Here is a 27,206-nt window from a genome sequence, read left to right as displayed (position 1 = left end):
GTTATTTTTGGTTCCCTAAAGTATGTTTATAGAACTGTAAATTTATATTTGTTTTAATTTCTGTTGCCCTCTTTTGATTTCAATGAAAAGTTTTACCCAGGATATATAAAAGCCACTTTGTTACAAACTGATGGCTACTTTTAATTTGTTATAGTCAAGTTATTTCTGGCTTAAAATTACTTGATATGATTCACGGTTGCATATATTTACAAAGGTTTGGCCTTCATATTTTTTACAGCTTGGAGTTGTTCGTGTCTAGTAGTAGATTTGTCACGTTCCTGGGTCTGTTGATACAGCGTTTTGAGTTTTAGTTTATTTTGATGTTTATGTTTTTTGTTTTTTTTAAAACTTTTATTTAACTTTTTTCCCCAACAAATATAAGACTGGTTCACATCCAAAATAATAACACTACACAGCACTAGAATATTACAACATTATGTCCATAATTGTTGTTCACTAGGATCCAGTTTACAGGTTACTCCCAGTGCTTCCAGTGGTTTCTTCCATTTGTCCACAAAAATTCGGGAGCTCCCATCAATATAGTGTCCCAGCCTGATCAGAGTCATAACTTCAATGATGAGCGACTTCCATAGAGAAATGGAGGGAGGCTCAGCCCCCACCCATCTCAACATAATGCTTTTCCTGGCCAACATTAACAGTGACTGAATTACATGCTCATGTTGTACCAGTGAGACAGGAATATATCCCAATATACACATTAATGGGTTTTCTGTCACCTGATGACCAATGGCTGTACTAACATTGGCACAGACCTCTTTCCAAAGTGACTGAATAATAGCACATTCCCACAAGCAGTGGAATCTAGTGCCCACTCTGACCTTACACTTGAGACAGTTTGGAGATGTTCCCATATTATACTTACTATAAATATACGGAGAAATATACACATTGTGCAAAATTTTGTGCTGCAGTTCTTTAAATCGGTTACAAACAGAGATTTTAGATGGAAGGAGCAGGATTTTGAAGGTCTGTGTCCTATGTCAGTATAGTCAGCTTTGCTTCCTTTGTCTCGTTATGTCAGACCAGTGTCAGCTGTTTCCCCGTGTGTTCCCACTTCCCCTAATCACCCTTGTGTGTATTTAGTCTGTGTGTTTCTGTTCATTCCTTCCAAGTTGTTTGTTGTTCATGCCACGTTTTCCATGGCATGGTTCATGTCTAGGTTCTTCTTGTTGTTTATTTAGTTCTCCCAGTTTAGGTTGATGTTAGTTTACTTCAGTTTGCCTTTTCTTTGTACCTTTTTTACCAGCCTTATTAAACGGCTCGCTTTTTGTTAATATTCAAGTTTTCTTCCACGTTCTTTGTGTCTGCATTTTGGGTCCTTCTCGTCAATTCATACAGTCTGCCCTCGCCAGACTGTGACAAGATTGCTCATGTGAAGGAGAGGCAAAGTGGATATAATGGACAAAGGATGATGAGTGATAAAGATGCCAACTGTTACGACACACCTTTGTCAGTTAAAGCTTAACTGATGGCGGCCTGATGCAACATTGAGGCTTCTCACGGTTTGGCTTCGAGTTACGACACGAGCTTTGTCCGTTAGGCTTATACTGAAAAGTGATGTTAGTCTCACGAGGAAAATATTATGTCCTGCTTTTTTTCTTTTTTAAAGCAAATGGCGTCATCACTCAGTAGGTGTTATAAATATGAGCTCTGTTTTCACATAGGCCAGAGCATTTGTAGGAAGAAGTGAGCAGCTGCAGCTTAAAGACACCAATTCAAGATGATTGACAGAGAGGTTGCACTTGAAGCGTTGGGTGTAATTTGCAATGCAAAAGTAACTTCAGTTCAAAAACTAAGATCCGAAGCACGCGGTGTAGCTTTCCAAGGCTTGGCCTCTTCCAGTTCTGCAGCACCAACTCTGTCTGCAAACCAGCTCATTTCTGCAGTCTTGGGTGGCGATCAAACCTGGTAAATATGATCGATGTCACTCTTGTTAGTCATCAAAACTGAATGCAGGTTTTATCTTTATGTATTTAGTCTTTTTATTTAGTAGTCTAGGTAGAGACTTAGGACCTTGAGTGTTTGTTAATTTTTAATTCAAATTTTGACATTGTTCATCGTATGCTGGATTAAATTTAAACTACCCCTGAGTCTCGATTTTTAGTCTTAATTTAAGAAAGATTAATTTCACCCAGAGATTGTTAACCTCTATAACAGAATGCAGCCTGTTGAGGATAACATGAAGATATAGCTAATCTGCTCTGAACCTGCATCCTTTTCTGCTAACTTACAGCCCACTGTCAAGAAACAACTTTGCCAGGATTCAAAGTGTTCTCCAAGGTGGAAAGCTTTCTGAAAGCTCCACCAGCTTGACATTTGATGAAAGGACAAGAGGGGGAAAGACTTATATCATCGATCAGGATGAATTCTTTGACCGCAAGTTTGACTTCGACTTCACTGGGCTGACAGACACAGAGACCTATCACAGAGGTGGAGAGGTGTATGAACGTCCATGTGGTTGGCAACGCTTTGCCATCAAGGTAAACACAGATGACTGACTTCAGTACTACTACATTACACAGTAAAAGATCTGGGCAGTCATCATCGATATTATCAAATATATCACAGTATTCGTCAGTAATGCTAAATCAGTAACATAGTCCCTCAGTTCATGCAGTTTAGCACCAGTCGTAAAGCTCACCTCAGCGCTGGCGCCTGTGGAGAAAGTAACATGCTTTAATAGCTTTTGCTCCTTTATTCATCAACAGTGATCAACGGTTTTGTTCTGAGTTTCGCTCCAAACTTTGCAAAGCTGTTCCGTTTTTTAAAATCACTTTTTTATTTTATGAAAATGTTTTAGGTCCTGGACAAGTATGATGGAAATGCATGGCTCGGAACCCAGTACCGGAGCACCCAGTCAGTGCCGGGGGAGTGGCCCGTGTCCTACCACGGGACGTCAAAGGAAGGTGCTGAGGGCATCATCGAAGGATTCTACAAGGTTAGATTTTATTATTACTACTGTTAGTGCATTATTGTCTCCAATAAAACTGTGTTACTGGTTAGCCCAGAGTAAATTGTAGCTGTAAATGTAAATTATGTTTCACTTTTATTTAACAGCCGGGCCCGGGTCAAGTCTACGGCAGAGGGATTTATTCCACTCCTTACATCAAAGAGGCCATCCCTTATTCCAAAATATTCACCTCTGCTCATAATGGCAAGAAGTACAGAGTGATTCTGCAGAATCGGATCAACCCAACTTATAGAGAGAAACACTACGACGGTAAATACTGGCTGGTTAGCATCCCAGCTGGATTATCGGTGGAAAAAGAACAGGAGATGGTGAAACGGGCCATCCGTCCTTATGGCCTTCTGCTGAAAGAGGTCTAAAATGGAGAGAGACACATCTCAATAAAACCCACAAATCTGACCTATAAAGTATTTTTTCATACTTGTATAAGTTTACTAAACGTAAACTCTGTTGTAGTTGATATAAGAAAAAATGTGGGTAAAGGATTCCAAGGCTGTGTGACTGCTGTCTGAAAGCTGGAATAAAAAAGCTTCACTAAAACTGCTTCTGTGAATTTCTTGCACTGAAAACATGTTTCTGTGTTCAGATGTCAGTAAAGAATATCCCATTAAATTGTGTTTTAAGAGGTGAAGCTACAGCCCAAACAAATGTTTCTACTATCAGACCAGGGGACAGGAGTTATTAATAAACTTTATAAGAGAACGCTAACCAACAAAGCACGTTATTCAGCATATGAATGTGAATGAATGTGAGTTTTAATGAACAATCTTGGGCATTAGATTATGACAAAAACATACACTAGTAAAACATCCAAACTCCTGTCTGAGGGTCAGTCCTTTACGAGTGTACTTGGATCACGGTGCAGGTATTCTGTCCTACAGCATCTCTCAAACAATGACTGTCCACAAAGCAAAACTAAACTTTACAGGCACAAAACAAACAATAAAATATATAAAACAGTTAATAACTGTGTATTTTCATCCTCGTAAAATCCTCCACTCCTGTTTCCAGACAGAATAACAGATTCCTGTGATTATGTTTATCAGAGCAGTGTCTCAAACGTCAGTGTGAAAATAAACATTCGTATGCTACAGGACGCTCCAGCACAGAGTGAACACCATCCCCACAGATACAGCCGTCAGGGAAACAGAAGAACACCACATCATCAAAGCCCTGAGTAAATGCGCTTGTCCCAGCTGGGCATTTGTCAAAGCTGTGAGTGGGCGAGAAGGCGTCTAGGAGAGGATCTCAAAACTAGATTATAGGTGGCAGACAGGTGTAAGCCAGCTCCTCTGTTCAAGGATGGTCGTTCACAGTGGACATAGACGCCTTCTTTCACTCACACCTTGTGTTGATCTCAATAACTCACACAATCAGGTGAGGCAAAGTCTCACAATAATTGTAGTAATCTTTACTGACTGTACATCACCTGCAGAAGCTTTTACATGGTATTTAATTTTAACCAAACGACAACAAACAAAATGTTCACCAACTAACTGACAGAAGCATGTTCTGACTCACATCAGTCCTAGCTGAGTTTTCAGATTAAAGCACACTCTCGGGTCGGACATTTAAAGGTTACTGCAGTGTCCTCTTGAGAAACTCGACCAGAAGGTGATGAGGGAAACCAAAATCCATCTGAATCACCACAAAGCCCTGCAGCAGAGATAAGAGGCAGAAGCTGTGAGAATGCAGGGATACAACACATACAGAAAGAGAGGAAGGAGAAGACTCACGTCCCGGGGAAGCACCTCAGGGTTAAAGAGATCAAACTGGTACAATCCCTGTTTGTCCAGAAGCCTGGTTAGCTCAACTCCCAGAACTGGAACAAACCACAAAAGCATCCTTCAGAGTGGAAATGACACACTAACTGTACAAAGGCTTGTTTACACCATCTGCTCTCGCTCTCTGACACAGATGTAACACCGGCTGTGAAGCTGGATTTAACCTTCTAGCACCTGCGTCCACATATGTGGACATCACACTTCGGGTTATTTAGACCAAAATACTCAATTTTGCTCTACAAGGGCCTGATATCCACTTACGAGGACGTTATACTGCTACTGTTCTATCGAAAATTTAAACGAATATCCTCATAAGTGGCTCTGATTTTTCTTAGAAACAAAAATCAGGTAAAAAATAAAATAAAATCAGGTAATTCTTTGTTTTTACATTCATCGGGCCACAATCAGCCCAAATAGCAAAGAGAAATTAAAAATGCATGCCGTGGAAGAGTTCAGGTCTTAGGAGGTTAAGGAAGAAGTGCTTCAAGTTTTTAGAAAGTGTCTAGCACCATCTTCTGTCAGTACACAAGGTTACGTCACCAGGTTGATTTGTGCTATTAGATTCATTAATGCCAGCTGACTAATGACAGGACCAAGAAGTGCTTTGAAAAGATCACGCTCCACAATGTAGGCAACAGAAAATAGTTGTTTTGATGAAATTCTCCTTCACTGCACGTGTCCGACATGACAGACTGAAGCTTTCGTGACAATTAGAACTTAGATTGGACTAATATTGTTTCCTATTATATTAACATAGCAAAAGGTTCAGCTACCTTTTCACAAAAGTGGTGAGTAGAATTCGCTACTCTTTACTTTCTAACTTTGAGTATATTTCTGAGGCTGCACGGTTTTACTTTTACTGGAGTATAGAAGTTACTCAGTGCTTAAACTTTTTACTGGAGTATTTGTAACACAGAGATCTGTAATTTCGTAAAGAAAGTCTATACTTTTGTCAACGCTGATCCAGCTTCACTTACTGACCTGTTTTTGAGAGCGAAATGGTGTAAATGAGCCTTTATACATGCAGTGATTATGTTCACTTTGAAGAATCATTCAAGCTGAAGCACTGGATCAGCTGTTTGATGGTAAATCAACAAGTGCTTTCATAAGTGTCTGGCAGAGAGGCGTAGTAATGATAAAACTCACGCAGTCTTATAGACTTTAGGAAAGCTTTATAATAATGTGAAAGGTTTGAGGACGGAGCTGAGGCGCTGTGCTTCTTACCAGACAGGACTTTGGGAGTTCCAACTCTCACCACAGCTTCCTTTAGGAACTCGAGTGCTTCATCATGTCGCTAGAAAGAAAGGGAAAGGTTACCGATGAAGTCTAACCAGAAATGGAAATGTTCAGTTTAACTGGGAATTAAATAATCTGAAGAAAGACTGAATTATTCACACTTAACAGTTCAGTAATAATGTACAAATCTGTGCAGGTTGTCATACATCTAAAATAACACTTTAACGTGTGTAATGCTTTCAGGGTGAATTCATGAAAATTACTTTTTCAGCAGTGATTGAATTTTTTAAAGCATAAAGTTTGACGTGTTGTTTGACAGCAGCTCTTTAAAGGATGTCAAAGGTATAAAATTAGCACAACCGCACCACAATATCGAAAATAAAGGAAATGGAGCAGGTTAAAAACACTCGTATTATTCTGACTGCCTACCTGCTGATCCTGTAACGGCAGCTCAGCTCTGAATACTGAGATCCTAAATGAAAGAGGATCACAATCACACACAGGCGTAGACGAACAGGACAAACTGACCAAAGTTACATCTGCAGATAAGTTTTATATCAGATATCAGAGTCTAACACTTACATCCTTACAGTTAGGTGAGAACAGTAAAAGTGGAAGTCAGACAGCACAGGTGAGCCTTTGGAGTTCCTTTTAAATCTTTTCTCCAAGCAACAGACTAAGGCTACGTTCACTCTGCAGGTCTTAAAGCTCAATTCTGATTTTTTTGTCTGCTCGTTCACACTACAACTAAAATGCGACAGCAAACGCGCTCTAGTGTGAACGCTCAAAGCGGCCGCATGCACACAACGCACTCTGTTTAGACCCAGACCAACAGTATTGTTTGACTGATGGCCTTAATATAAAGACTTCGGACTTTACGTTTCCCAATTTTTGCTGTAAGTTATTTTGTTATTTACATAATAATGTAAATAACCTAATAATGATCCTTATTGCTCTTTCAGAGGAGCGCTGCTTCAAAGGATAGCTGCAGATTTCTGTCAGAATCTGCAGATTATACAGTACAAATAAAATGTTCACGTTTCTCCAACGTTGTCTTCCCAACAGTTTCACTGACATCTACACTGGATGGCCAGGAAGCGTTCGCGATGTCTTCTCTGGCGCTGATAATTGGCGTCTGTCTTGTGTCAGTGACGTAAAAGACGGATTTAATGCGACGTGACCATCAAACAACAGTCGCTTCCTAAAACATCGGATATGTATGGGATTCAGCACCACATACGAAAGTGACCCAGATCGGATTTGAAAATATCGGATTTGTGCCGTTCACACTGTCACACCATGATGGGATAGATGGGTCGCATAGGGTCAAAAAAGTCTGATTTAATGCGCTTTCGCCTGCAGTGTGAACGCAGCCTAAGATCAACACTTTTGCCTTTACACTAGACTCTGAACTAGTTTGTTTTGATACCAAGATCACTAACTTGTTATTGGGATCATTGTATAAAACACAGTGTGTTACACATTCAACCACATTACACTGTCTCAATATTCACTTAGCAAAAACTAAAAAAAAAAGAAAATTAAAGCCCAATCTTTCCAGGAGTGGAAGTCCCAGCAAAGGTCAGACTGTGCAAAGCTCAGAGAAATTACCCACGAGCACAAGATCTCTGGAACAATGTGCTTTGGACACACGAGACCAAAGTGGAGATGTTCGTCCATCATGCACAGGACCACGTTTGGAGGAAACCAAACACCTCATGCACGAGCTCCTCTGTACACCAAAGCATTCTAGAGCCAAATGTTAGGCCACAGCTACCGCTGGGACCAAACTGGGTCATCAGTCAAGGTGTTCAAAAATATGAGTCAACCAGTCTTACTCTGTTGGATGACCTTGCAGGAGGACTTTCTTGTTAACATAGGAAGTTGTGATGTCTACGGCCATGTCCTACACATCAAACACAAAGAACACAAAGAAGACTTTGCAATTCATGGCTTTCTTATTCACTGCACAGACGCAATGTGTCAATACTGAGAATTAGAAGTGTTTCCCAGTTTGTCTCAGTATAGGAAAAGGCAGCTGGTACCGTCTGAAAGAAGAGTACTGGTGTGCCTTGGCCCTCACAGTGGAGCCGTCCAGATGCCTGCACCCAAACTGTGGTTCCCGAGGTGGAACTGTTCAAATGTGGAACAGATGAACTCCACAGTCTTAACTCTGGGGAAGCTGAATCCAGCAGACACTGAACACAAAAACACAAAATGCTTTACGTCCTATCTCAGAAAGTATATATTATATGCAGCTTTCACTCCTACCTTCCTAATAAACTCAGGCATGGCAGTAGAGAGGTTTGTCCTGAGGAGCGTCTGAAATGATATTCAAGAGTCAAACATGTACAGTGGTGTGAAAACGTGTTTGCCCCTCCTGACTTCATATTTGTGTATGTTTGTCACACTTAAATGTTTCAGATGATCACACAAAGTTAAATATTAGATAAACATAACACATTTCTAAATAAAGGTGTTTTTTATTAAGGGGTAAACAAAGTTAAAGTCTTCCTCCAATAGGACCTGCATGGTGGCGTAGACCAAGATGAAAACCACTGCTGAGCAAAGGAACATAAAGGCTCGTCTGTGGACCGACGAGACCAGAGTTAAACTTTTTGTAAGGTGTGTGTCCCGTTACATCTGGCGTAAAGGTAACACAGTAGTTCAGAAAAGGAACATCATACCAACAGTAAAATATGGTGAGCGTGATGGTCTGCTGCCCCGGACCTGGAGGACTTGCTGTGGTGAATGAAAAATTTGTTTGATGATCTGAACATTTAAATGTGACAAACATACAAAAAAATAGGAAATTAGGAAGCAGGCAAGTTCAAACATCTGATCCCAGATCGAGCAAGAAGATACCACAAATGTCTGACTTGGATCTTTTAGGTCAGGCTGAAGTACTTACAGTGAGCTCTTCTCCAGAGACATTGAGCTGAAAGCGGCCATCTTGGTGAGCTGCTTTGAGCATCGGGTTTAAGAACTGGTCTGCGGTCAAAACAACATTTGCATTAATAGCTTTCCACGTACAAATAAAAGTTTTTCAATATATTTAAATAAAATTGTTTTTATTTTGTTTTTGTACAAATAAACCTGTGAATGTTAAAGAGCATGGATGGGACACAGTTTGATCATCCTTTATCTGGTTTCAGTGTTTCAGCTACATAACCTCGACACTCTTTTGGCTCAGTGTCTTGACTTGACGGCCTTGAGGAGAAATGTTCCAATTTCAGGTTCCAGTCTTGTGTGGTGATTTGAAGCCTCAGTTTCCTGTTCTTGAACAGATGTGACACCTGGAGGAGTCTTCTGCTGATTTTGGTTTAAGGTTCAGAGACGCTCTTCTACATCCATTGGTTCTAACTTGGGCTTATTTCAGTTTCTGCTGCTCCTCTCTCTGGATATTCTTCTTTTTCAGACCATTTTCTGTGAACCCAGAGATGTTTGTGTGGGAAAATCCCAGCAGATCAGCAGCTTCTGAAATACTCCGACAGTTCGTCTGGCTCCAAAAACACTCCACGTTTACAGCCACTCAAGCGCCATTCTGAAGCTCAGACTGAACTCCAGCAGGCCGTCTTGAGCATGTCTATGTGTTAACCAACATACATACTGTTTTTCATGTTTCTTTCTTTTGTGGCAGACTTCCAAAGCTACAAATTAATCTGAAACTTGTAAAGCCCCAACAAGTGGATGATCCAATATTAACAAGGACTTGGCAACAGTGGGGAGGAAGAACTCCCTTTAAACAACCTCCAGGAGGACCAAGCTCAGGGAGGGCCACCCCTCTGCTGTGACTGGTGGGGGTGAGGGGATAGAGAAGACAGAAACGGGGAGCGTGGTCATTGCCTTCTATAGTACCTGGTGGAATTTCACTTCACAAAGGTGTAAATTACCTGGAAAATAAAATACACAAGATAAACAGAGCGTCTGCTGCTAACCTGAAATCCAAAAGTAGATCATCCTGTCTTCAGTCAGGTGACTCGGCTGGAAAACCGATTCATTGATGACAGCAACCTTGTTGTTGTACTTGGTCAGTCCCTGGGAGAGGTGGAGCCCCACAGTGACCAACGAGATCATTATTAGACCCCTACGTGTCCTCCAGTACTGAAGAATTACTGCACATTACACCATTTAAAGGAGATCCAGCACTGCTGTGTATTCAACTATGTATCTAAAGTCATCATTTACCTTGTGGTATGATTCGATGTAGTTTGCTGTGATGACCGGAGCAGCAGCGATACCGATGTCCACGCTGATGTCTCCATCAGTGAGGAACTGCTCTGCACACATGGATAAAATAGAAAACTTCAAAAAATGGTCGATCACATAAGAGGCCAAAGACCTGATTTCTCTGGTATCTCACTGAAACAATCATATGTTGTTCCTTTGAAGTGTTGCTGGCACGCCTGCACGCATTTATAGGAAACTGTGGAAAGTGAAGCATTTTTCCCACTTTCTGCTGCTTTGAACATGTGCAGTGATAACTTAAAGAAGTCTATTCTCCTTGGCGTGTATGATCAGGGACGACAGGAGAAGAAGCTGAGCAATGACTCGCCACCACTGAGAAAAAATAATCCATAACATGAAAACTGACGCTGTACAAAATCAAGACACAGCTGCTTCATTGTCTTAAATATCTGTTCAAAATCCAATGAAATCTATTTTTTTTGAAGAATTCTGGAGCAAAACATCAATTTCAGCTTCAAAGAGTTCGTCTTCCTGTCTTATTTTAATGTGCACTCCCTTAGTGTCGATTTCAAACAGATAAAAAAAGGAGGCAGGCAGTTTGACAGGACTAATTCCTCACTGCACCTCGTCTGTCTGTATAGTCAGAAGGTTAAGACCACAGTCTTCAGACACCACGGCAGTAGAGAACATTGTATGCAGGCTGTTTCACACATTTACATCCACACTGCCCTCCATGATTGGTAGTCCAACATGTCCTTGAAAACTGTCAGTTTATGACGAGCTGGAAGCGACAAACGATACAAAGAAACGACAAACATAGCAGGAGCCGGGCTTTTCTGAAGAGCTCTGCAGTGACCTACGCTGACCTTAATCCAACAAGAACAAGAGCTGAAAACCTCAAAATCAAAAGACCGCCGCAGGAGCACCGTGCAACTCAAACACCCGCCGAGAAGTAAGAGTCACATTATGTTTTAGCATTTCTATTAAATATGTACCAAGACATCGTTCATGGGAGATTATTTGGTGCCAATAATAAGCTTGTGCAGAAACAGACGCTTAAGGAAAGGAAAGTGATTTTAATTCTAGATTTCAAACGCTTCCTTCAGGTCTTCGCGTACCTGCCGTGTCCTGTATGAAGTCAGCCAGTATATTTGCCGCCTTGTTGATCTCCTTACAGATCTGTATTTGAGAAGACACCTGTCACTGCTTTATTCTTCTCAAAAATCATTGTTGTGCACATCATAGGTTTGTCTCTGTCGCCCTCACCTGTCCCTTGATGACCAGCTTGACAGTAAGCGTGATGAAGTCGGTGAAGAGCTTCTTCAGCCAGTTCGGCCTGACCACAAAAATGTTGACAGTCAGACACTGAGATTCATGCAGATGCTTCATTCCCACTTCTGTTACTTACTCTTTGTCTCCCTGCAGGTGCAGACGCAGCTTGTGAAAGTTCAAGTAACAGTCTGCTGTGTCTGCTGCTACCTTTCCATCACCGCAGTCTGACGGGGACACACAGGTGACAGAGGATAGCTAGTCAGTGTTTATATGATGCTTCATTGTGTGTCAGCTGGAACAAAAGAGACCGCCACATGCTACACTAGCAACCACATTTTAAGATGGTGGATGGTGACATCAAACTTTCACTGTATTATTATTATTATTATTATTATTATAAAATACACAGACATGGTTGCTCTTGGGAGTTACTGCAGTTTTCTGTGGAGGAAAAGTAAAATGCTACTAATAACACAGTGTGAAATACAATACAGATGTAAAGTATTAATGGAAAACAAACACACTCATTTAGCAGTGAAATTTCCCAACAACACATGAACTTTGGAAAACTTTCTGCAGAATCAGGCTGGGATATTCTCACACGTAGAACCTTAAACGCCTGTAAATATTTTGTGTGGTTAAGGCCGACAAGCTGCAACACAAACGACACACGTTAAATCCCTGCAATATTTGTGCAGCGGCGCAGTTAGACTGAGTTTGTACTTCACACAATCAACCTCTTCAAAAAATAACTAAAACTTCCACCACCAGGGGGCAGCCTTTTGCTAGATTTTTAGTTTTGGTGTAGCCGTCCAAGATACCAGGGCATGCGTCTGCTGTGCCTTCATGGGTTTCTTCCCATACTTAAGGCACACATGTTTGTTTAAGTGGAAATAATATTACATGTTATAAAGTAGACCCTGCTTGTGTCAGACTGGATCTCCTTTCACCATCAGAACTGCCAGCACCTTCAAAAAGGTACTGGAAACGTTCACTCGGTCCATGGGGACAGTTACTGCACATCCGAGATGATAATCTCCCATCCCACCACATCCCAAAGGTGTTCTTCAGGACTGAGACCAGGTGACCGTGGAGGCCGTAGAGTGAAGTCATCATCATGTTTATTAAGAAACCAGTGTGCGATTATTTCAGCTTTGTGATGAGACATGGTGTGTTTTCCTTCTGGAAGCAGGCGTCAGCAGATGGCTGCACTGTGATGGGCACGGTCAGCAGGAACACTCAGGTAACAATGCTCAGTGGGTACTTACATGTGCCATTACAGCAACAGCACCACAAGCCTGAATCCCTGATGCAAGGCAGGATGGATCCATGTGGTTTATGGCAAATTCTGACACTGACATCTGAATGTTGCAGGAGAAATGGAGGTTCCAGTCTTCTGTTGTCTAGTTTAGGTGAGCCTGTATGAACTGTCCCCTCAGTTTCCTGTTCTGAGCTGACAGGAAGGCATCCAGTGTGGTCTTCTGCTGCTGTAGCACATCTGCTTCAGGTTCAGAGAGGCTCTTCTGCACAGCTTGGTTGAACAAGTGGTTAGAACTTGTAACAACTGCTGCCACCCTGTCAGTTCAAAGCAGGCTCGCCATTCTCCTCTGACCTCTCATTATGCCCTTTTTTTGTTTTACTAAACCTTAACAATCCACTGAGTTTTATGTGATCATTGTATGTTTTTATGTTCAGTCCTGATACATTCTGAAAGCTTTGAATACATTAATGGAGCTAGAACGTAAAGCATCAAAAAATGGAAAAAACTACCAAGATGAATGTGGAACAAAACACAAACCTAACCCAGGAACGGTGACTGCTGATGGGGTGGCTTGTTGAGAGGTCAAACAAACTGGTACATGATGTACTTACAAAGTTTGGGGTTGATTCCAAGATCAATCTGAGAGTCAATCTCAAAGTCAACTGAATGTCCGAAGTTAACACTAAAGAAAAAGAAAAATACAAATGAGAGTAAGGTCAAAGATCACAGGAAACAGGAGGGATTACTAATCCTCACCGCCTGAGAATTAGTAATCGCCCAGTCGCTGAAAATAATGTAATTCAACTAAAAAAATGTTTAAAAACACCCACAAAATGCACAAAGGTCCATCTACCTATGCTAAAAACAAAGTATTAGTGCAGTGGTTTTCCCATCAGACTCAAACTGCAACAAAGCTATCCCAGCTAGTCAGCCATGTTGCTGCTATTTGACATTTAAACTCTGTGTCAAAGTTTAAAAAACAACCAAACTAAGAAAAACTGCTCGACTTTCAGTCATCGTTGAACTGAATCATTTCTAAAGCCCTGAAAACAAAACTACAGGAGGAAATGACATCAGATCGCTGCTGTGGTCGTATTACTGAGAAATAATCATTGATTCCAAAGTGAAGACTCATTCATTCAAATTAAAGTGGAAGTTTTGGGCACGTTGGAGTATGAAGAGCATTAGCATGAAAGAAAGTCAGTCTCCATAGAGACCCGTGTTAAAACTGTAACCTGTTTTGAGCAAAACCAGGGCTGCTCTCTAATGCGAAGGTGGATTTGGATTTTTTATGGTTTAAATTAGCAGCGTTGCTTCTCTGATCTTGTTTTAAAGGTAACAATTGTGCAGCATGTGGCTAAACTACAACCAAACACAACCTGACAGTAGCATCACTGAGTCCAGTATCCACACTTCTCATCAGACAAACAGTAACATGATTCAGCGAGGTGATGTGCAGTAGTCTCTAAGAATCTGTAGATCAGATTATATGGTGGTGTGTGTGTGTGTGTGTGTGTGTGTGTGTGTGTGTGTGTGTGTGTGTGTGTGTGTGTGTGCGCACCTGTGGCTACCACACTGTACAAAGTGCCACTGTCGGTCACACATACTCACAGCCAGCTGCCGTATCCATACTGGATGCTGCCCTTGAACACTGCAGACACATTGCTTATCTCCATGGCGATGCCTTCACCTGGATGCAGCTCAAACGCGCTCTGACCAATCGACAGGTTGTGAATCTCCAAACTGGACGGTGAAGGACGGACACGCTTTTTCACCATGGGTGTCACATATATGTTTATAGTGTGTGTGTGTGTGTGTGTGTGTGTGTGTGTCTCCTCACTTGTCCAGGCCGTACATGACCTTTCCAATGAAGAGCAGGGACTTCTCCCCCTTCATGCTCGGGTATCGGGCGTGTTGAAAAGCAGCCTCGATCACTTTAGTGGTTTTCTCATTCACTGCAAAGATAAAAGCACGTGTGCTCTAAAACACCACAGGGTTGTGATCTGTGGTGACCTAATCTGACAGATGAGCCGACGTGAATACTTCCCATTAAGTAAAACTTTCAGAACTGGCTGAAAACAAGTCTTATTTTCCATTTAAATGTTTTAATCTTTTTGTTTTATTAGCACCAAATTGCAATAATCACATGAATGAACTTCATAAGACCCTAAAACATCAGTGAGGAGAAAAGAAACTTTAACACAACCAGACTGAGGTTTGTGGCAGATAGATGTGACGTGCACTTCACGTGATGACCAACTGAATGAAATCATGTTAAAGCTGCTGCTGCTATTTCACTGCAAACAGGGAAAACTATCCGGAAACTTCGCTGAATGTATGTGTTTGAATAAAATCGTCACTCTGTTCCTGCTCTTTGGTTCCAGAAAGTCGCTGCTTGAGTGGATGATTAGATAAAATCAATAAATGGAGTCAAATAAATTCCAGGAAAAAAAGACTCACACACGACAGCAGCGGGGTAGGTGAGCCTGCACACAACTCCGGTGAATCTGTAGGCTGAAGCGGGGTCCTGCAGGCAGCAGTGGGATGTGCCGAACCAGGACAACAACGACAGCAGCAGCAGCGGGACTTTGCCGGGCATCGTGCATGAGGTGGTTTTCCCTCTCTGAGAACTGGCTGAGGTGTCTAACCCTGTGGACGGTTCTGTCGGAGCACAGCAGGTGAATCCTGGTTCCCTCGGTTCTGGCTTTACTAACGGATCATCAGGAACATGGAAAACTGTGCTCCTGATATCTGTGCTGACAGAGAAAGACAAGTCTTGTGCTTCAGACTCGTTGAAAGGACAAACACTGACTCAGGTCTGTCCCCGTTAAAGTAAACTGATCAAAGTCCAACCTGTCCTATCACCTCAGGTATGAGCACAGACTCTGGAGTTTTGAGCTCTTCAGCAGGACAAAGAATGCATCCCTTTCTTTTCAAACTGGGACAAAACAAGAAGCAGAAGGCAACACTGCCTGCATACGTACCCCACAAAGACGCCTTAAAAGTGAGCAAAAGGACACGGAGCCTCTGATTCCAGCCTTTCCTCCTCTCATCAGGGGACTAACATTCAGGGCCAGCGTTCCTGAATAAATGCAGGGTCACAATGAAACAGGAGCTCCCTGTAAGAGGAGACGAAAGGGGAGGTACAGCTGACGGAGCCTGGACGTAACAACAAAGGGGGCACTGATCTAGCTGGGGCCTTAACAGGAATCAATAAGTGTGGGTGTTTTATGTGCGATGGCATCAGCTGACTTTATTGATTGGTTCTTCCACTCTAAAAACACGAGTGTGAGACAGAAACGAGAGGCTGTGGGAGGCACAAGTTCACCAACCTGGACAAAGGCAGCCCGCTCTCAGCTGCTGCAGATGATTGGTCCAGTGACACGAAGCTGCTTATTGCTCTGTTCCTGAAAGGTTTGGACACACTGCAGGTACTCCCGAGCTCTGAAACCAAGTGTCAAGCAAAACATCTACATGAATGAAGAAACGTCGCTCAGCAGTCCGCATCTTCTGTGCTTCTGCTATCAGCACATGAACATGAAGAGCTCACTGCATGAGGATCCAGCGTGGCTGTCTGCATCCAGGTGGATGAGCTACTTGCTGTGGTAACGTGTCAGCTCCAGTTTGATTCCCACACGTTACCTGTTTACGCTGAGGGAGGAGGCTGGAGCAGAAAACTCTGGAGGCAGAGCTACAACGTGCGTTTTCTGGACACTTATTCATCAGCTACAATAACACCATATGGAAAAAGAAGACTGCCCCCTGGTGGTGAAAGGTTTGACTTCGCTTTTCCCTTTACCAGGAAATTTTGCACTACCTAAATAATTATTTCTGACTTCTAATGCAATAACCTGTATTTGTATCTGATTACATTTTAATTTCAAAAGGAAATGCACTAAAATTCCATTTAATAACAGGAGGCTTACACCCCTTGGATGCAGGCAGAGCAGCCAAACTTTGCATTGGCCTGTTTTTAACTAGTGGATTCTACTTTGTATTAATTATTTGCGTCCGGCTCAAGCCAACCTGCAAATATAATTGTTAGCTTGCTGTGCTGAACCTATAATTTGAATGTATTTGTACTGTGACTGTGCCTGCAGGCAGCACATGCAGTGGGGGGACTCGAGCCTCAGTATGTTTAAACATGCGGTCATCAAACTCAAACATCAGAAGAAACAAATCCACAAAATAAGGAATCATTAAAGTTAAGAATATTTATTGCATCCATTATTGGAAAACACACTTCACTGTACAGCATTCATCCATTTGTAATGGAAAGATGATTAAAAAAAGAAATTTCCAATCGCACACTGTGACCCACGAGCGACCGTCGTCCCCTCACAGGGAACCGGAGTGCTAACACTCGGGGCTTAAGCGCTAAGCAAACTAGACTGGATTACAGGAAGGGCTGTGACCTTTAACCTCTGCTAAAAGCTGCTTCTTTTCAGAGGCATTGTTATGATATCAACATCTGTTTATTCTCTTCTGAGGACCAAAGAAAAAACCCAAAACAAGCACAGCTGATGAACTGAATTTCAGTTTCACATCAAGTCACACTTTAAAACGAAACTTTGTCCAGTCTCTGACAGTAAAAGCAACTCTGCATTAATAGGAATCCCAACCTCTCTTTGCATAAGATACATGTTATAAAGTGCTTCGTGTACATACAATAGAATTACAAAACGTATTTTAAACTGCACCGCCATCACTGTTTTACAGATTGATTTCAAATTGTATTTGGTCACAATTGCCACTCACTGAAAGGGAAAATAACATGAGGAGTAAAGTGTCGTTTTCACTTGTGTTAATGTGGATGTTTGGACAAACCTTCAGCTTGTTTCTGATTAACTATAAAAAGTGTAAGGAAGCAAATAAAGGTCCCTAAATATATGAATAACAGAAATCCTTATATATACATATAATTTTGAGGACCCTGATTTTAAAAATTCAATGCGAAGATAAGTTTAGCCGCTTTTGGAAGAGGCGAACGTTTCAGTCCGATTGAGTGTTACAGACACCCGTGCACCCACGCGTCCTCGGATGAGCCGAATACTGATTCACGGAGCCGGGCCACGCAGCGACCACGGCGTGGCACATGATTTTAAATCAGAAGGCATGTGGATGTAAACGTCGTTACATGAAGAGCGTTTTAGGCACAACAGTTTCAGCTTTCAGGAGGATTATCGGCACCCGCTGCCACTTTGTGGACAAAAGGAGGGAACGGTCAGGGTGGGGGGCTGGTGGCAGGCAGTGGATGTATGTGGTCAGGTCGGCTGGGATCCTGTTGGAGGATTTATTAATATATTTTCAGGTCTTGCATCTTTTGATTCTGTCCACATTTTTTGGCAGTTCTTGGGATTCTTGCTGGTGTGGTTTGCTTCCCGCTCACTTGAAAGATCAAAGTCACAGGAACTCGGAGCACTGAGGTGCAGCGCTCTGTCTGCATCCATTTATTATTCGGTAAACGCCTTCCACCCACGCTTCAAGAAACATCTGCAGAGATGACAGAAGAGCGGGAACTGTCTGCAATCAGTCCTCCGTCCCAGATGTTCAATTAGGCCACAGCCTGAGCGGCCTCGGGTACGAGGGAGGAGAAGAAGGTTTTGAAGAAAACCCAGGCCGTCCACATGACGGACACTCTGTGAGGAGGCACCAACACCGCTGTCATCGTTCCCTCTGATCCTTCAGCTGCTGGTTCATCCTGCTGTCTGTCGGCGTGCTCACCTGCCTGAGGAGACACACGTCACACATCAGCCTGCAGCACTTAATTCACCCACTACAGCAAACATCAGGGCCTGTGTGCAGGTTAGCGACTCGACCTGACCCGGGTCTCTCTGCTAGCTCATTTCAAAAACATTCAGTCTTTTCTCAGTGTGCAGCATTTAGCTGGAGTTTCATCAAATGTAGGAAGAAGTGGACAAGAGAGAAAAATGATGAGTTTCTTACTGGATTCAGGTTTGGGTTCCTGTTCTGGTTCTGCTGGTTCTCAGGGGGCTGCAGCTGGTTGGGTTCTGGGACCTGCACTCTCCTTCTGAAGGGAAACCAGCCGACGGTGTGTCTGGAAGACAAGGCAGGAAATTAATGGGTTACAAGGAAAAGCTAACTATCTATAATCCTGAAAGAAGCTCCAAAGGTTTGTAACGTCACATCGTGGTTGGATCTTCCTGCACCGTGATGCCCACATAGAGCTGCCAGTGCCTGGTTTCAGCACGCTAGTCTCCATCAGAACGCTGGATCAAGAGCTCAGGCCTGTGGTTAAAAACTTCTTGCCCCCCATTTTCTGCTCCCTGTGGTTAAGGAAAACTGCTGCACCACCTAAACACCAGTTAGATAAATCTGAAAATGAACACTAGGGGTCAGCAGTGGGCAGCTGGGTGCAGCACAGGGCTCGAAAACATGATCTCACAGAACTCGATATGAGTCATTTATTGAGAAAAACTAAATGTCAGATCAGATTTCTGCTTACGATGAGAAGCTGAAGACATTACACATGACATTTAAGCACTTAAAGTTGTCACGGCAACAAAACACGTGAGCGCTCGTCTAGAGCCTTTTATTCCAAAAACTAAGAAGTGATTAGAAACTAACTGCAGGTGATGCTTTCAGTCAACCTTCAGCTGAGTGCTGACACCTGTGAACTCATTTGTGAGGATTTACAGTCTACCATCATGATTAAAAGTAAAAAACAAAAACAGAACTGAGCCGTAGAGGTCGTCGGTCAGCAAGAGGGAAGTGGGCCGGGGGCAGCACGGCTGATGATGACAGCGTGATCTCCAGTCTCAATAAGAGTGTAAGCACGACCAGCAGCAAACCCTTCAAACGAAGCCTTCGGTGAGCGCTCCTTTCTTTAACAGCTTCCAGAGTTTTAAGATTTAAAGAAAAACTTTTTAAAGGAAGGGAATCAGCACATCCTGCCAACACGGCTGATCGATGTCAACAGCAACTCGTATGCGTCACGATAGGCTATCAGTGCAGCCATCATTAATGAAATCACTCGACTTTAAGTCAGCAGTACACAGCTGAGCCCGGAAACTCCCTCCTTCACAGAGAGATGCAAATATTTCAAAGCTTTTGCAGTAAAAATGATTGTGTGGCAGCCCCGCAGCAGAGGAAGTACTGCGGTCTGAGCTTTTTCAGTAAGAGGAAGTTCAGGCTTTATTCAGTGGTTTAGACTCACTTAGGACAGGAGTCGGTACATATGAAGAAACAGAGTATTGACAGAAACATGACTGATATTCGTTGACCCAAAAGAGCAATAATGTTAAAAAAAGAAATGACACTTCATTTAACTCTGAACGCGTCTGCTGTCAGATCATAGGTCTACCATCTTCACTTCTAATGCAGTTCCACTTTAACAGTAAATCACTGAAAAAGTTTATTTTACTTTGAGAGGTGACGGTTTCAGATCATATTTACATTTTTATAGCACAATATTTGTCTCCTTTCCTGCACAATACCAAGAAGTTGGCAAAGGGTAAGCTGCTCTATAATAGGGCTGCCCCTGAACAGTACGGGATAGAAAGAAATAGTTTGTTTTTCCACTAAATTACCAAGAAAGTAGTAACTGAAGCACCTGCAGTGCTTAACTTATTCATTTGTCTTCTGTAGCAGTGGTAGAATAGTTATGTTATGTTATATAGTTTATGTCTTGCATATTTCCACAACCATATTCATAATCACATACTGTGTATGCTACCGTTGCATGCATGTATTATCTTACTTATTTTTTAATTTGTTTGTACTTTTTTTGTATTTTTCCTTCTGATATCTGTACCTGAGCTGAGGTAACGCAAAAAATTTCCCGGTCCTGGGATCAATAAAGTCTTATCTTAAAAATCTGACATTACTGCCTTATTTTAGTGTACCTACCACTAAATATCAAGTGTAACCAAAGTGTTACCAAAACTGCTCTTACAGCAGCTCGAGTCTAATTTGTACAGGTCTGCTAGACAAATAAATATAATATTTCTTATATCGGTCTGTATAGGGACCTTTTTTTGTTCCCCTTGCTGGTGTAACAGGTTTAAAGGATCCATGTCCTGCAGGTGGGGCTCTGTGTATACACACCCATCGGCTCCGTCTGTGACTCAGACGGGCTGCTGGGCTTTAAATGGGCGAGGCGTGTTGGTGTGCAATTCACCAAGTGACGCTAAAAAGGGAGAACTCAGAAAACCAGACTCTTGTTGACCCCTGTGACTTAAATCTAGTGATTACAGCAGCTCTCTGAACCCACAGCTGCACACTTACAGGTACATGAGGAGCAGGGTGCCCATCACCAGCAGGAAGCGGCTCAGGTTGGAGTTGAAGTACACGATCATCATCAGGACCCCGAATCTTGCAGCAGAGTACAACCAGTCCAGCCAATCGCGCTCCATGCCCTCCTCGTCCTCCACAACGGCTCCGCCCTGCGCGTTCATCCGCATGTTCTGGTTGGCCTCCCCGGGGTTGATGAAAGCGCCATCCTGCACTGGATTCTGATTGGCTGGCAGGTTGTTGATGGGGTTCTGATCAGCTAGCGGGGCAGGGACGGGTACTTGGTGGGCGGGAACAGGAGGGTACTGGCCAATGGTTGGAGCTGTTGTGGGAATGCTGCCTGCTGCTGCTAAAGCTGCATGGCTGGTGATGGGAAAATGAGAATTAGTAGTCAGACAAACACAAGACGTGGCTGTGGGTGTAAAACCTTCAGTGTGTGAAGCAGAACTCACTATTGCATATAATACTGTCGAGCGTAGACATGCTGGAGCCACAGCAGCTGCTGGGGGCTGTACAGGGAGTAGGTGGGAAAGGTTGGCTGGGTCATCTGAGGAGCTCCAGTCCTGCCGGGGACATGACACAAGACTGTTAATCTTCGCTTCTCTTTAGGAAACAGAAATCATTTTCTGACATCCGCAGTCGTTTATACACGAGAGAACATCTCTGTGCTGGGACTGTGTTTGCCTTCAGTCCCATACGTGGAGTGCAGCAGAAAGAGTCCGGTACGAAGCAGAGCAGGCACTGAGTGATGGTGGGTTGCAAAGCGGCCTGCAGATGCACAGCAACTGTAGACTAAAGCAGCTTTAATACGATGAATAAAATGAGATTTAGTAATTGTATGTGTAGAGCGGGGTCAGCGGAGCTCCAACTAACATCAGCTGATTTTGCAGCTATGCTTGATTATTTTCAGTCTTCTTGGTTCCAGGAACTACAGTCACCATCTCTGTTTGTTGGTGGTTACTTTTGAAAATTCAAAACACTTTGATGTTTGCTGTGAGCTCCTGAAACAGTGATCTTTGATACTGGTTCCAGAGGTAGTGCTCTGCACTGCTTAAATGAAATGAACTACAAATTATACCTTAATCCACCTTAAAAGCAGCTACATGTTTGCAATTTAAAAACTGCCTGACACAGAAAACAGTGGCCCCTCAGAAAGCACAACCTGCAAAGCACTGTGGCTTCTTCCATGTTCTGCATCTTTATCACAATTGATGATTTTTAAGTTCAGCTTTTGGGGTTTTTGTTGAATGTCGCTGACAAACAATAACAAAGATCCAGAAATCACATGATCAGGATTCGACTGTTCTTCAGCTTTTAAAAGGTTAGTTTAACCGAAGGCCACTTGGTTTTGAAACTGGGATTCCCCCAGTGGGGAAGTGGAGAAGGGAAGTCAGCGATGGCTTACTGTACAGTTAGCAGTCATAGCTGCGTTGTATTAAAGGTGAATAAAAAATGTTCAGTGGTTTGGCTGCATAGCGGTCATTCTCTCTGACAGTGCAAACACTGCTGCGATGGATTAAAGCACACTGACACACAAGCTGAAGTTCTTCCTTTGTTGCTTACATGGCAGCAGGAGGCCACACAGCAGTCTGTGTGTGTGCTGGAGCTGCGGAGGCCGGCCTCCTCTGTCGCAGCTCTGGTGGGCTGGGAGTCTGGGCTGGTGTGGGCTGTGGACTGGAGGAATGTGGCTCTTTGGCCTGCAAAGGGAAGAAGAGTTTGATGTCATTTTTTTTTCTGCAAACCCCCCCAAAACAAAATAAAACAAACCAAAAATCCCCAGCAAGAAACATCTGCTGAGACCTGTGTTATCAGATCTACCACATTTTGTTTCTGCAGCTTTGTTTCCGGCTTGGAAGTGTACTGATACTAATGCATGCCAGCTTTAGTGTCTGGGCTGACTTCTGGTAGAAAACAGCTGAAGCAGAACAGTTCCACTACACAGCGGGGCAACAATAAGGGCGGAGGTGAAGAAGCACATCTGCAGCGCTCTTTACCACAGTGTCTTGAGGTTACTTACAAAACCTCACACTGATTTCTTGATTGGAATTTGTCATCATCAGAGCCCAAACTAACTCAGTCTGAAAATATCCTCGAAAATTCAACAAAACTTACAAAATATTTAGAAAAGCATTTGAAGTGCAAACTGCACTGTTGCCTCAGCCAGGTGTCATTTCTGAGACACAAGGATGGTAACAGACCGCACACAAGGACGCTGTGTGAAACTAGCCTGTATGCAAACGTAGGGACAGGAGGGCGGCATGAAGCCAGCTGCTTTGTTTACAGGAGCTCAGAATTCAAATACCTCACCAACAGGAGTTTCACTGTGAACATGCAGGTCTTTATAAAGCCAGGAGGACCGAAACAACGTGCTGATGTTAGAGAAAAGTCACTGGGTGTTACTTCTAAAGTGTTCTCACCTTGGGTCTGGCTCCCAGAGGTCCCTGGGCAGGATTCCTAACAGCACACACCAGGTGCAGTGTGGGAATTGAGTCAGTCTGTGGAAGTGGAGGTAAAACAGGTAAACAACATGTGACATCCACCCAACACATACAGACTTGTGTCTGAATGAACCCCGATTAAACTTTGAGAACCTCAAAGCCTGCAAAATTACACCAACGTACGAGCTCTGGAGGCCACTTAACGTCACCTGTGTCGATCCCACAGACTCTGATTATGAGGCATGTTTACAGCCTGGTTTGAAAAATGTTTTGGCCTGCACTGACCGTGAATTTCTTAGAACCCAAATGTACGATTTGGGGCGTGGCCACGGTGACTTCCATTAGTGCCATATCTAGGGATGGGTACCGGTATCCGGTGCCATGATGGCGTACGTTCTTTTAGAGCAGAGCTACAGATTAAAAATGTCCAAGGCGAAGCGGTCAAAAGTCTGGCTGTACTTCACAGCAAAAGATGCAAACTCAGCAGCAACAAGTGCTTTAAGCTGATACTGTGATACTGTCAAAGGAGGTAACACCTCGAATCTGATGAAACACCTGGTGACGCATAGCGTTTTTTTTAAAAGCCGAGAAATGCGCCGTATTTGATAGCTTGCTGCAAGACCTCACACTGAGCGCATCTACTGCGGGTGTGGGGCCTGTTATCGGACCCGGAGTTAGCAACATCCCCCAATAACCCGGAGAGGAGAGTCCTGGCTCCTAGCCCTGCCAGTGTAGCAGGAATGATGAGGATGATGATGCAGCAGCAACAGCCGTTCTTCTCTGCGTGAGTAGCTTCATGTTGTTCGTGTGTAATTTACGTTGAGTAGGCTAACCACGTTATTACATTAATGCATGTAAGGTGAACTAGCAAACACCGTTGTAGTAAAGGCTTTATTTACGGATGAAAGTCGCAACAATGCGGCTGTCTTCTTGTTTGATAGAGTGATACCATATATGCCATATAGCTGCAGAAAAGGCTAACATTGTTATCTTTTTACAAACAGCTAAACATGAGAGGTTTTAGGACAAAGTGTGTGTTCTCCATTCTTTAAGCACCGGTTCGAGCACCGTTTAAGCACCGGCACAGTTTCAAAAGTACCGGTTTGGTACTGGTATTGGATAAAACCTAAACGATACCCATCCCTAGCCATATCAGGCAGATGATAGGGGTCTACTAGCCTTCATCTGTGCTCATTTAAGCCACTGAACTAAACCAACTTGTTTGTGCTGTTGATGCTTCTGTGGAATCTTTTTCTCAGAAATAATGAAGTCATTTTGTACGACAGTGTCCAGGTTGTGACTTTTTCTTTTTGCATGTGGCCTTTCACTGCAGTGTGTGTGTGTCTGATAACCAGTGACAAATGAAAGGGAAAAAAACTGCACTCTTGACCCTTACAGTGAGGGAAGCATGGCTCTGGTACGGTATGAAGCTCTTCTGCTGGGTTTCTGTCTACTCAGAGTAGCCAGTGGTTCTCAAACTGTGGATGACCATGGGAGGAACAAAAACAGACTATGCCAAATCAGTGATTTTTACAGAAAACAAACAAAAAAAGTCCACGGTTATTTTGTTTCGTTACAGTGCTGTATACAACTGAAATTTAAGTTGATATCTCCATCTCACCCTATCCCTGGCCTCCTTCACTACAGCCATGAATCCTCACTGAGGTCCTTTTCTTTTCCTCCTACCTCGCAGCACCATCTTCATCATCCTTTGTCCAACAGATCTGCTATTGTCCCCCCTGAACGTGTCCAAACCATCTCATCCTCAGCTCTCAACCTTCTCAGTCCGAGCTGTCCCTCTGTTGCACTCTTTTCTATAGTGGTTCCTCCCGGCTGCTCCCAACGCTGACAGACAGTAAGATGAGTTTTGTTTGTTTTGTTTTTCTAGTTTATAAGGAAGTGGGGTCGGGCCCACAGAATTAAGGCCGCAGAAGCTCCAAAGCTTGCGTGCAGGTTTTCTACAGCTGTATGCTGATTGGTTTACAGAATAAATGGCTGACAGCTCCTTTGTGCACGGTTGGTATTGTCTTACGTCTATCATGCCTTCTCAGGCAATGAGCCTCTACTGGGATTCTTGAACAAAAAACATGAAATAGTCTGTCCTAGTTTTTGTGGCACAGCCCTTTCACAGGTCTCAGTAATTACTGTGTACTTCCTTATTCTCCTACAAGCAGCAGCAAGAGCAGCCCTCTTCCACCAGTTTGTCACCAGCATAGCGGCACATAATCAGTTCGTGACATTTACAACTTGACATGACAGCTCGTGCTATCATACACACCTGTATGAAGAGTCCATTAATGTGCAGGTTATCAGGCAGCAGTTTGCCAGCGTAGATGAGCCTCTGGTCACTCACAGCCTGGAGACGAAACAAGAATAAAGTCAGTAACGGATCAGATCTCCTTGCTGCTTTGGGTTTGGTGGGGGAGCTTGTTTTTTTTAAGGTACTAAACTGAAACCATGAAATATGGCCAAAGTCGAGTAATTTGTTTGCAGTAGATCACAAAGACTTATATCTAATTGTAGTAAAAAAAATAATTCTTAGTATCAAAACAAAGAATAAACAATAAAACAAAGATTTTGATGAGAACATTTCGTAACCAGAAACACATGGCCAAGTTCCCACAACATTTGGGTAAACAGACGAAACCTGGCTCCTCACTTGAACCTTTTCAGTCCACTGCCTGTGCCTGGCTACACCCCACTGAAGCGTAGATCCTTCTTTGCTTCTCTGCTTCCTGTCCAAAACTGATGTTTGACATGTGTAGCCCCCCCGCCTAAGACACACCTCTGGATGTGGTCTGAATAGCACGAATGTTCCCGTGAAGTTGTACTTATTTCAGAGACATAACTACAGAGAGATACCAAAACAACAGACAGACAGAAACACGTGTTCACTGCAGGTGTGTCAGTCACAGTTCAGTTTATTAATTAAACAGAAAAAAATGACATGACTGCGAGCTCGCGCTCATGGGACTCACAGGCACGCTGCACTGGTTTCGTGTGAGCGCGCGCATATACACGCGCGTGACCCGGGAAATGGCTGACAGCTCCTTTTTACTCTCATCACATTCCACAGCACAGCCGCGAATAGCTCCGCCGCTTTCTGTGTAAACTCACCGGTTTGGTCGGGTAGACAGCGGACAGGTGCGCTTTCAGCTCCTTTATGGTCCACTGCAGGCTCACTCCCTCGATGGTCCGGTCCTCCTGAGCCTGGTTGGGCGTCTTTATGATGAGAGTGATCGCCTTTTGTTCAGAATTTCCTGCATCCATTTTTACCGTCTGCCGGTTGTAATGGCGATGTGTGAGCTAGAAAAACAGGATGTCTCCGTGACTCGCTGGACTCCCTAACACGAAGAACGGCCGGGGGAAAGTGCGTCTTATGCTAAAGAGAAACTGCAGTGACCTGGGTGGCTCTAGAAGTGTCTCCGCTGGTCCTCATACGGGACTTTAGAGGAGGAATGTTGTTTCCAAACACACTGTGGCCGCTCCTGATTGGCTACCGTCTGCTCGTGCTCAGACGTGGAGGTTTGCAGAATATTCGCCGCTTGAGCATGCGCAGTTATTGATTATGCGTCCAAAGATCGTTTATTTAGGAGTAACCCACACTGTGGTGCCATTTGAGAAGGTATCGAAAAGCAGAGATAAACGCGCTTAGACCCGGGCTAAAGTCCAAGTAAAAAGCGAACACACGCCACCAAAGTGAAACATTTGTATGTTTTCTTTTGTACACTTCCTGTGAGCTTTCTTCAAGGTTTTGCTTTTGCTGTTTTCTAAAACACAGTCAT

The 27,206-nt window shown here is 43.3% G+C and overlaps 3 protein-coding genes across 6 annotated transcripts; 1 reads left to right on the top strand and 2 right to left on the bottom strand.

Annotated features, from left to right (window-relative positions):
* The first annotated feature begins 1,639 nt into the window (after window positions 1-1,639).
* LOC120719103 lies at window positions 1,640-3,510 on the top strand. Its single transcript, XM_040008018.1, has 4 exons — window positions 1,640-1,929; window positions 2,255-2,501; window positions 2,822-2,959; window positions 3,079-3,510. The coding sequence occupies exons 1-4, from the start codon at window positions 1,742-1,744 to the stop codon at window positions 3,346-3,348; spliced, it is 843 nt and encodes a 280-aa protein (XP_039863952.1). The 5' UTR covers window positions 1,640-1,741; the 3' UTR covers window positions 3,349-3,510.
* On the bottom strand, window positions 3,268-16,461 carry LOC120719101 (cholesteryl ester transfer protein, plasma). 4 transcript variants are annotated; one of them, XM_040008013.1, is made up of 20 exons: window positions 16,281-16,461; window positions 16,063-16,174; window positions 15,715-15,849; window positions 15,191-15,481; window positions 14,571-14,685; window positions 14,342-14,473; window positions 13,342-13,412; window positions 11,606-11,693; window positions 11,464-11,533; window positions 11,316-11,376; window positions 10,198-10,289; window positions 9,948-10,047; window positions 8,921-9,000; window positions 8,281-8,331; window positions 8,055-8,207; window positions 7,848-7,915; window positions 6,439-6,481; window positions 5,998-6,067; window positions 4,726-4,811; window positions 3,268-4,645 (listed from the first exon to the last, which is right to left on the bottom strand). In XM_040008013.1, the coding sequence occupies exons 4-20, from the start codon at window positions 15,327-15,329 to the stop codon at window positions 4,568-4,570; spliced, it is 1,497 nt and encodes a 498-aa protein (XP_039863947.1). In that variant the 5' UTR covers window positions 15,330-15,481; window positions 15,715-15,849; window positions 16,063-16,174; window positions 16,281-16,461; the 3' UTR covers window positions 3,268-4,567. The 4 variants fall into 4 exon arrangements, with proteins under 4 accessions (XP_039863947.1, XP_039863949.1, XP_039863950.1 ...); XM_040008015.1 differs by having other exon boundaries at window positions 15,191-15,486; window positions 16,063-16,461; XM_040008016.1 differs by having other exon boundaries at window positions 15,191-15,486; window positions 15,715-15,812; window positions 16,063-16,461.
* Window positions 16,462-16,929: 468 nt separating this feature from the next.
* Window positions 16,930-26,943, bottom strand: herpud1 (homocysteine-inducible, endoplasmic reticulum stress-inducible, ubiquitin-like domain member 1). The gene is made up of 8 exons (XM_040008017.1): window positions 26,539-26,943; window positions 25,700-25,777; window positions 23,401-23,478; window positions 22,547-22,680; window positions 21,436-21,546; window positions 20,978-21,346; window positions 18,677-18,788; window positions 16,930-18,458 (listed from the first exon to the last, which is right to left on the bottom strand). Exons 1-8 carry the CDS (start codon window positions 26,689-26,691, stop codon window positions 18,285-18,287), a joined length of 1,209 nt encoding a protein of 402 aa, XP_039863951.1. The 5' UTR covers window positions 26,692-26,943; the 3' UTR covers window positions 16,930-18,284.
* Between the last annotated feature and the right edge of the window lie 263 nt (window positions 26,944-27,206).

This window comes from Simochromis diagramma, unplaced genomic scaffold, assembly GCF_900408965.1.
Source record: "Simochromis diagramma unplaced genomic scaffold, fSimDia1.1 OVJJ01000545.1, whole genome shotgun sequence".
NCBI classification, from domain to species: domain Eukaryota; kingdom Metazoa; phylum Chordata; class Actinopteri; order Cichliformes; family Cichlidae; genus Simochromis; species Simochromis diagramma.
The sequence above is the reverse complement of the archived record's forward strand: the minus strand, read 5'-3'. Positions and strand labels throughout refer to the sequence as shown.